We start from the raw sequence: 10,428 nt of genomic DNA, 5'->3' as shown, positions 1-10,428 counted from the left end.
ATAGGGCAATCAAGACTTATGCATCAATTTTGAGCCCTACATTGAAATCAGTTGATGCTACCTATATGTGCAAAGAGGTACATATACGAGTGAGTGCTCGTGATACAATCTAATACTAACTAAGAAAGACTTGGGGATGTTGAATTAGACTCCATCCAATGTATCTAGTAGCGCAACTCTCATGGGATTCTTTTTTTTTACTCAATAAGGTCCTTGACCTACATATTTTTGCTCTTGTGGACTTTGGCATTGTATAGAAAAACCAGGTCACTTCCTTGATGTCTTTGGCTTTAAGGTTTCTGTCAACATGCCTTTCTTTTGCATTTTTCTATTGTCATGGCATGGTAGGTGACTAATCTAGTCTCTATATGCTTCTCCAATTGATAGAGTCTTTCTTTCAAGAATGCATGATCTCCCATGCGTTCCTGTACTTCTATGCATAGGCTTGGTATTACAAATTCCAAAAGGACCATAGCTTCAAGGCCGTACACCAATTGAAAAGGTGGATTCCCTATACTAACCTTGAGTGTGGTTCGGTATGCCCATAAGGCTGCATTTAGTTTCTCTACCCAATCAGAATGCTTTAATTCTACTACCTTGGTGAGGATAATGCATAATATTTTGTTGGTGGATTTGGCCTGTCCATTTCCTTGGGGGTAGTAGGGTGTGCTTTTTCTATGGATTACCATAAAGCCAGTCAAGAGTTCTTGGATAACCTCATTGACAATATACGTGCCTCTATCCAACACAATTTCAATGGGGCATCCAAATTGGATGATCGCATTCTTGTATAAGAACCTTGTTTTGCTTTTGCCATCTGCCTTTTTGACTGCTTTAGCTTTAGCCCATTTGGTAAAGTGATCAGTGGCCCCACGATGATGTAGCATACATGTGTTCCCTTTGCTGCTAGATGGATGGGACCCACAAAATAAATCTCCCATTTTTCAAATGGTTTTTGTGCAGCAACTGTTGTGAGGGGATTTAAGTCCTTGTGTTGTGGTTTAGTAGTCCGTTGGCATACATCACAGCTTTTGACATATTCATAGGCATCTGCCCAAAGTGTTAGCCCACCAATAGCCTGCGAGGAGGACTTTTCTTACTGTGGCTTCCCCTTGGAAGTGTCCTTCTATAATGCCTTCATAGAATTCACTGAGGATTGGCATGATCTCATGTGACATTACACATCTCCTTAAAATTTGGTCCTTGGCCATCTTGTATAGTTATCCTGCAATGAGTTGATAGGGTGCAGCTTTTAAAATTAGTTTTTTGGCATCCATTGCTTTCATTTTAGGGGGGGTCTTCCTACCATTAAGTACGTGGTGATATTTGCATGCCATTCTGGAACAACTCTATTTGAAATAGCGTGGCATCTAGCAAGTCATCTTCTACTCCAGTGTCAATGTGATCAGCAATATAGTGTTGGACACCTTTGTGGACCACTATTTTCAAATTGAATTCTTGAAGCAAGAGGAGACATTTTGTTATTGTACATGGATGGTTCACAAGATAAAGCAAAGCTTGATGGTTGGTGTAGAAGACAAAATCATTTGCCAATAAATAGTATCAAATTTTCTTAACACTATACACTATTGCTAGGGCTTCTCTTTCTGTGGTGGTATACTTGATCTCTGCATCATTGAGTTGTCCACTACCAAAGTAGAATGAGTAGTCCTTATGTTGTTCACGAGGTTGGGTTTTGGCCCTTCAAATAGCCTTTGAACACACCTTGGGGGAGTTATAGGCCCTTGAATAGAGACTCTATAAAATTTTTATTCTTAGTATACCTGAATGCTCTAGCCCAAAAAAAGTAGCAAACAAAGTATCATGACAAAAAAGCTAGTAATTTCTAATTCAAAGAGAGGGATTGCTCCTTTTTTTGGGCTCCTCACATGAGATATTCCCTATGAAGTTCCAATGCCTATGGCAAGGGACGATGCTAGTAGTTGATGTGGGATGAAACAATGTGCCCCAATTGTTGTAGCCCAATGGAGAGATCTTCCCAACAAGGACAAATATGGACCTTACTAATCCTGATCTAGGTAGCCTCTAGGAGCGCAGGTCAAGCGGATTCGATTCTGCCTCCCAAAAATTATTTGTGTATAACCCATTGTTAATTGTTGTTTTACTCTAGTTTTCCCTTTAATTTGTGTTGTCTTGTTTCATTTATGGTTTCATGTACATAGTAAAGGTGTGCCTACATGTGAGGAAAGTCCCTATTCTATACTAACCTAATGGTGTTGGAATAGTGCAAGGTCATCCCAACATTTGATGGCACTTCATTAAAGGTTCAATAGACAAGTCTGTACTCACAAAGAGGGGAAACATCATGGTTGAATATTGAGAGATTCCATGGTAATCATCTAGGCATGTTCGAAACAAATATTAAACAACATTTAGGCATGCTCAAAACAAATATCAAACACTAGATGAGATAACAAGGTACGACCATCTTCAAGCTTTAGAGCTCATCGGATAAGTTCCATTATGTAGAGGTGGTGTACATGCCATGCCTACCACTTGGCATCACAAGCATATTTAGGGCCCATTTTCAAAGGTGTTCAACTAGTGGTGTTATATACTTTCAAAAGACTCCATCACACAATGCATGGCCTATCTAAAGAAATGATCAATCTTTGGGCTAAAGCATATAGAATGTCCTACTCTAACTAGCAAAGTCAAACATAAGCTATACTTTGAAGCACAAGATGGAATCAAGCCAATGAACGAGGCAAGATCTATTTCATCCCATCATGCCAAGACATTCATTTTCCCACCGGTTATGTACCTCTATTTAAGGCATAGCTCTCCCTTCACAACATTAGACTTATGTGCTTCACATCCCCATCTAGAAGTCCATACCATTGAACCCTCACTCTCTTATGCTCTAATATGGTGGCAACTCAACATCCTCTCCCAAACCTCTCCTTAAGAGAAAAAAAGATGCACATGAAAATAAAACGACTCAAGAATCTTCACTCACTAAACAATGGGGAATTTCCACTTCGTCTAAACAACCGAGAATTTTCACTTTCCCTAAACAACTCGAGCGATTACTATAGCCTACCCATGGGCAGGGGAAAAAAGAGCAGGTTTTTGTGACCTCAAAAATTTCTTGATGAGAAGGGAAGGCTCAGGTGCACGTAATAACTAATCGTAAGATTAGAACTTAAAAGATGTAGCAAATTCATCGGGTCTTGTGCTGCAGTGGTGCCTGAATATACTCGCCTCGAATTGGTACTGTATCACCTAGGGAAGGAGAAAAGACAGCGTGCACTCATCTTTTCTTTAAGAAAGAGGTTGGAACGTGTTCAGCGTGTTGGAACTGCAGTAACGCGCGACTCGGCGCGAGCGGTAAAGGTGGAGAAATCCATGGCGAGTAATGACCACGCAGACCGACGCTGCTTTGTTCAGCGAGCAGCCCGTCAGAATGGAGGTAGAGACTCGAGAGATCATAGACGATGGAAGCGAAGGTGGTGCGGTGGCGACTCCTGGCGAGTCAGACTGCACTATGAGTGCAAGATCGAAGAGTGATACAAGAAGATGCGGGTGACGATAGTGCATGAATATGCAATGGGCAAGAGGCTGTGGAAACGCTTTTAAATATCGCGGGAGTGGAGCAGTGTGGAGATGTGATGGGAGAGAGAAGAAAGTGGCCTCTGACTTCTCAGTTTGTGAAAGGAAAGGGGAGGACTGAAGCCTGGAGGTTGCATCAGGCTGATTGGGAGAGAAACATGATGAAAACATTTAAGTTGGAGCTCAGGTGACAGGGCGCTGCTGGCAAAGGCCAAGATTCGTTATCAGAAAGCATATGCATTCAGCTTCGCAGCTCAAATACTATGTTAATTAACTATACAGTTTGAACAATGCACTGCAAATGCTTGTGCATAATCCTTAGCGAGTTTGACTGGTTTGTCTATCTCTAATCTCGGGCTGCAAACTGCATAAATTATAATCCTTAGTACTCCGAGTATAACTGGTTTGTTTCTAATCTCGGGCTGCAACTGCATAAATTATCACTACTTACACTGTACACACACTAATCGCACTCTGCTTAACTGCTTTGTTTGTAATCTTACTGTTAATCCAATACGATGTCAATCAACTATGCAGTTGAAGAATGCACCGCAAATGCTGATGCATAATCCTTGGTTTGTTTGAATGTAATCTCGGGCTGCAACTGCATAAATTATCACTTATTTATAACCTGGTTTGTTTGTAATCTTGGGCTGCATCTCAACAATGCCTGCATAAAATATTACATATTTTACTGTGCACACAGCTAATTCATCCACTAATTGCGTTTCGCAAAGTTCATACGTAATTCGTTTACACAATCACTCCATGACCAACCAAACCCTCCTGTCACCTTCCTGCAGCTCCATCCATATCATCATGGACAGCTGCGTATCCTTCCGTTACGACAGTTTTGTCTCCTTGATTTCTGCGTACCCGTTCTTCTTCTACCACACATCTACGGCGTGTTTTCTGCGTCCTTCCTGGACAGTGTAGAACGCCAACGATCGATCGATGCTTGCGCGTAGACGGAACTTCCGAAGAGCGAACGGAAAGAACCAACCTTACATGATGCTGCAGTTGTTAGCATTCTCATCGCTGAACATGTGGGTGCCGTAATCCTCGGACTCCAAAGGGTATCCAATCTCCAAGGACGGATAGCCAGTTTGTTCCACCGTAACCCTTGGAGCAGAAGTAACGTTTTTCTTGACGGTGTTCTGGCTTGTGCTAGCTTGACTGAATTCCTCGTCGACGCCACCTTCTCCTCCTCCTCCCTTGTTCTTACCACCAGCACCATCTCCTCCCCCTCCACTACTGCCTTTACTGGTATTGCTTTTGCTGCTGGCGTTTTCTCCTCCTCCTCCGCCACTGCCCTTCTTGCTGTTGCTGCCGGCACTTTCACCTCCTCCTCCTCCTCCTCCTCCTCCTCCCCCTCCTCCACCACCGCCTTTCTTGCTGTTGCTGCCGCCACTTTCACCTCCTCCTCCTCCTCCTCCAGTATTACCTTTGTTGTTGCCGTCATTTCCTCCTCCGCCCTTGCTACCTCCACCTTTTTTCTCGCCCTCTCCTACTCCCTCCTCCGTTGCACTCGCCTTTCCCTCCTGGCCCTCCTTGTTGCCTCCTTTCTTCTCCTGCTGCTGTTGTTGATCTTTCTGTTGATTTCCTTTCCCGCCTCCGGAGGACTGCGGTGTTGGCCACAGCTGTACCACCTTGCCCGACTTTTCTAGTTTTTTTAGGAGCGTCTTAGAATCTGCGGTCCCTGTCACGGTCACCTTTCCTAGGCTTGCATCAATGGCAATGGTGTGAACACCTGAATGAACAAACCTCCCGTCACTAAGAAAGGTTCGAGCTAAAACCATAAAACCTACCGTTGTAAAACAGATTTTTCTCATGGATCCAGGACAAGGCCGAAAAATATCAACAGATCATACCGTCAATGTTCTTGAGAATCTTGTGCACTTTCCTTCTACATCCCTCGCAGTGAATGTACACCTTGAGGTGGATGGTCTGAAAGTAAGAAAGCACCCAAAGACACTATTAGCATTGTCGCTCACAAGAAGTACTCAGAATGCACAACAAACCAAGCACAAAAATGGAAGCCTTTCGAGCAGGCGAGGGTTGAGAAGTGTAGCGAGCTGAGAAGCAAGAGATGGGCAGGGGAAAGACCTGGACTTTGGATGGGAGTTTCCCGGGGTCGGACTTGTCGTCGGCCATGGAACTTAAAACATGGCGAAAGCCAACAGGGAGAGGGTGGAAAGGACGTAGGAGAGTGGAGCTGGGGAATGGGAAAGGGCTTAGGACAAGGCTCTTATTTGCTTGGGGGGGACGGAAACACAGTAAAAGCTTGGGCAGCAGTAAGGTGGGGGGGCAGAGAAGCAAGTAAGAAATAGGTCCCCCCTTCTCCACCCTTTCTTACTTTACCCAAGCTCCTTACTTTATTTGAGGCTTTGCCCAGTTGCATTGCCTAGTTGCATCCCAATGCTTAGTTGGAAATGCCTAGTTGCACTCACTTGGAAAGTGGCTATCCTTCTTGTAGGAAATAGCCTACTTTTATGTAGGCAAATGGCCTCACTTTGCTAATAGCACCAGAAGCGTCCGAATGCCTTATGGGTTGTCCAAGAAAATCATAACCCAAGGGAGGAATAGTGCACTGTGCTAATGCCAATAGCATCTAATGCCATTCAAATGCCTTGTGGGTTGTCCTAAAAAATTTCATAACCCAAGGCATTCGAGGTATTGCATCTTCGAGGGTGGTGGAGTGGCCTCCAAGGCCTTGGTCTATTGGTCTCGTATTAGGCTATCAAATCTCAAGTCCCCATAGTAATTGTAGTAAGAACCAAATCTTGCCCATACAGCTGCTATATTAGAGGGATGAACACATGCTTGTTCTAGAAGCCTACACTCACGAAATGTGGTTGGTAACATTGGAGAAAGCCATATGGGTAATTTTACTTAGGAATTTTTAGAGGTGAATGAGTGAAATCATTTAAGTGATACTACTCGTACATGTGAGCCATTTGATCCCCCTGCACACCCCCTCCCAAAAGGAAAAAAGAAATGAAATAGTAGCCATCTTAGGTACATGTGTCACTTTGACTGTAGTTACTCATGAAATGACCTTTAGATATTTATGTCTTCAGGTCCTCCATGACTCCAAATTTGTTTGCTTTCTAAGCTCGCCACCCTCTCTTTTCATAGCTTCTTCAAACCCCTGCTCTTTCTCTTCGATACATTCTAGCACTTTGACATGAACTCAAATGCTTCTTATAGTGAATTACCCCTACCCCTTCCCTCCTATCCCTAGTCCTTCTTCCATACCTTCAAAATATTCATTGCTAAACTCAGCCAATCCGTCCTATGTGGGATTCATATGGCTCTCCCCATAAGAGCAATATCTTTTGTTCAAGCCCCTAGGATCTGCACTCACACAAGTCCTATCAATAAAGGGTTATATTTAAATAACACCCTGTCTTATGATGTAGACAAGCTAGTGTACCACAAATATATCACACACGACCCTCATGTGGAGTATCTACATTCCAAAGATTCCTTCACTTTGATGGTGAAAGGTCGTCACAGTTAAAATATGGGGATGTTGTGTCCATGTTCAATAAATATTACCCTCATGATTGACAAGTTGGATCAAACATAAGGTAATAAACAAAAATATCTCTTTGAAAATGATAAAACGATAAGAAAATAATGTGAGGTGCATTTCCATAAACTTGAAGTTGATCACATTTGAAACGATCTTGGAATCCCATCTCCAAATGTTCCACAATGGAAGTGCGTAATCACTATCTTGAAAAACAAATATTTTGCCCGACCCATACATAGAAAGGGAAAACATATTTATGATTTAGAAACAACAAGAAAGCCTTTTAGTCTACATACTCACGTTTATGTGCAACTCCTAAAGACTCTTGGGAATATCAACTAATTGTATGTAGGAATGTACAGATTTGATACGTTTTACATCTATTTCCCATTCTACTAATTGTTTTCATAAAATAACATATGTAAATGGCATATATAGTAAATGCCCAATTATGAGTGGGCCAAACATTAAGAGAACAAATTCCCCAAATGTAAAAAGAATGAGAAACATACCAAATTTTCATTTGTATGAGTTTTGATTCCCGTTGCCAAAGTTGGATCCATCTACAACAAAGTTGGATCCATCTACAATATTTTGTAAAATTTTGCTTTTGCTTGTACGCTCATTGCTTACGCATTTAGGAAAAAGTTTTAACTATGGAGTAGGTCAATAAGATGGGGATCTACATTACAAGAAAACCACTCTTGCAATATTCTGAAGACTAGAATGAGAATTATGGCTCACCTTGCTCCCTAGCTTTTTTTTAAATAAAATTATTAGACAGCCGATTTTCATTAAAAAGCGGGGGGTCAGTCCCCTAAAGAAAGGACCCTTACAAAATTTGGCCAACCTAGGGGCGTGAGCTCGGGGTCTATGCAGCACAGAGCCATACATGGTGAGTATACTGTGCATTGGCTCACCTTGCCCCCCAGCTTTAATACATGGTAAGTATAGTGTGCATTGTAACTTTTATATCCTCTTATTTGCAATAAAGGAGCTACACATAGGTTCGAATATCTTTTGTTTGATCTTATCACTTTTGTTTTGATTAGCGTGACATCATTTGCAATTTGTGATTTCCCAACATGTACCCCCATGTAAACTATGCTCTATCAATGTCTTCATCTATGTAAAGAGGAACTTCTTTATGTACGCATGCAGCATTATTTCATAATGATGTCATACATAACTAGCTTGATAGAGACTCACAAATAATAAAAGCATTGGCAATAGTTCAATAATCACTTCAGCTTATGGCACATCAATGTCTATTAATTCAATGAGAGAAAGAAAAAGTTTGAAATGAGAAGATTTTTGGCATGGCTACAAATTGATTACATGTATTTTGCTAAGTTAATGGATGTAGAATATACTAAAGATAAATATAGCCATTATTTACATATAGAAAATTACATATTGAGAGTAAAATTTGGATAGAATTTGAAGATTCTAATGGTTGAAAGGCACCATTGTCCTAACCCCCTTTGAGCAAGTAAGTGAAATGTCTAATTATTCAATGTTTTAAAATGTTCTTGTATTTAGAATTTTATGGACGTTTATTGAGTTTAATTATTTCTTAGTGTCCGTCGATCGTTGCGTTATGCTTATTCCACCAATCGTCGCATTACACTTATTCTCCCGAATGTCATTTCACTCCTATCGCACTGCACGGTGTGATTATCGATCCCCAAGCCCATCACGCGATAACTATACCGTCGCTCGACGCTCCATTCGTATCCCACTGACTTGTGATCTCGTCGCACACATGGCAAGATCTATCTTGCCGATCATTGCATTACGTCGATTCTACCACCTGTTGTCATTCGTACTTCGTCATCGTCGTGAGACGCTTATGCCACCACCCGGTGACCCCTCCGATTGTCGCTATAGAGCTATCCCGCCGACCATCGCGATACCTCTCGGGTAGCCAAAGAATTCAAGAACCTCAGTTCAGCCCGAGGGTGCTCAGCTAGAGGCCTCCCACATGCACTTGAGGTCCAGAAGAATTTTGCCAAAGGATCCCGTGCCAGAAGAGAGTGCTTTGAGCTACACTCAGCCCACCCTCCGTCCTAGCTAGGAATCCAAAAGTTCAATCCCTAGCCTCCACTCGATAGTAGGCCCCTGACCAGAAACTCTATCTAGCTCCGACGAAACAGAGAGTCTGGATGAAGTGATCCAAGACCCCTCGTGTCCAAGGGCATCTGAAGCTCCATTCACAAGTGTAGCCTCTCCCAACTCGCCTGCACCTTCGGTTGCGCATCCATGCTTAGAGGTATGTTCTCCAACATGTTTGGTCCTTAGGCCAAACAGAGTCGATAGACATGGAGAACCCCTTTGCCAGCATGTCTGCAAGGAGTGAAGGTCAGCAACATCCAGCTCCCAAACCATAGACCGGGACGAAAACCACCTTCGCCGACGATCCAAGACCCTCTGCCTATGCTAGGCCTTTGCACTGGGAAAACATGGATGATGAAGATCCATGGATGAGGGAATTCCAAAGGCAAGACTCTAGTCGAGGGGATACTAGGAACTTACAAGGTGGAGTGCCTTACGAACCTCCAACAGTCCAGGTGCTGCCAACCTTCGCCAACTATGGGGCACCACAGTTTCAACCCTACCTCCCATTGCATGGAACTAACGTTCCCATGCCCCAGGACCCACCCCCTCTGGGAGTATGTCCCTTCACATCCATACCAGTTGCACCAATGAATGCAAGCCTTGGCACATTTGTTCTAATGCTGCATGGATGCCACCACCTGGGCCAAGCTTAAGGCCAGCCTTGCGCCCCATCAGGCCCCCAGTAACACCACCTCTGCTAGCCGCTCAAACAATGTTAACTGATGAGGCGATGTGTATCTTGGTGAACGCTCTAGGAAGGGGGACCACACTACCTCCACCTGCCCCAATGTTTCCCGCAAGGATTGCGAATCCCTGGAGGAGCTAACCCATAGCCATCTCCAAGCTAATGACCAAGTTCCTTGGAGAAGGAGACCCGGTCTCCACGTGGAGCGGTTTGAACAGATTTGCAAAGCTTTTGGTGCTCCCGAAGACCTAGAGATGGCCAATGCATTTGGTCTTAGCCTGGATGGCAAAGCAGGCCAATGGTATAGGGCTCTCACCCCAGAAGAGAAGATCAAATGGGAGACATTGAGAAAGGCCTTTATTGTGGGGTTCACCCTCAACGGCCATAAATGGAGCTCGATCAACCAATTGTATGGTGTAAAGTAGAATGATAAGGAATCCCTAAGGGATTACATTGCTAGGATGGGAAGCAATAGCAAGAATAATCCTCTTAGCAAGATATCGGTGGCCAACCC

At 43.2% G+C, this 10,428-nt stretch overlaps 1 protein-coding gene across 1 annotated transcript; it reads right to left on the bottom strand.

Moving 5' to 3' along the window:
* Positions 1-4,149: 4,149 nt before the first annotated feature.
* LOC147888425 (uncharacterized) lies at positions 4,150-5,856 on the bottom strand. Its single transcript, XM_087392883.1, has 3 exons — positions 5,680-5,856; positions 5,445-5,520; positions 4,150-5,323 (listed from the first exon to the last, which is right to left on the bottom strand). The coding sequence occupies exons 1-3, from the start codon at positions 5,725-5,727 to the stop codon at positions 4,578-4,580; spliced, it is 870 nt and encodes a 289-aa protein (XP_087249009.1). The 5' UTR covers positions 5,728-5,856; the 3' UTR covers positions 4,150-4,577.
* Between the last annotated feature and the right edge of the window lie 4,572 nt (positions 5,857-10,428).

Source organism: Dipteris shenzhenensis, chromosome 21 (assembly GCF_047967505.1).
Source record: "Dipteris shenzhenensis isolate YYH24624 ecotype China chromosome 21, Dip_SZ_1.0, whole genome shotgun sequence".
In the NCBI taxonomy this organism is placed as follows: Eukaryota; Viridiplantae; Streptophyta; class Polypodiopsida; order Gleicheniales; family Dipteridaceae; genus Dipteris; species Dipteris shenzhenensis.
This window is presented reverse-complemented; position numbering and strand designations above follow the sequence as displayed.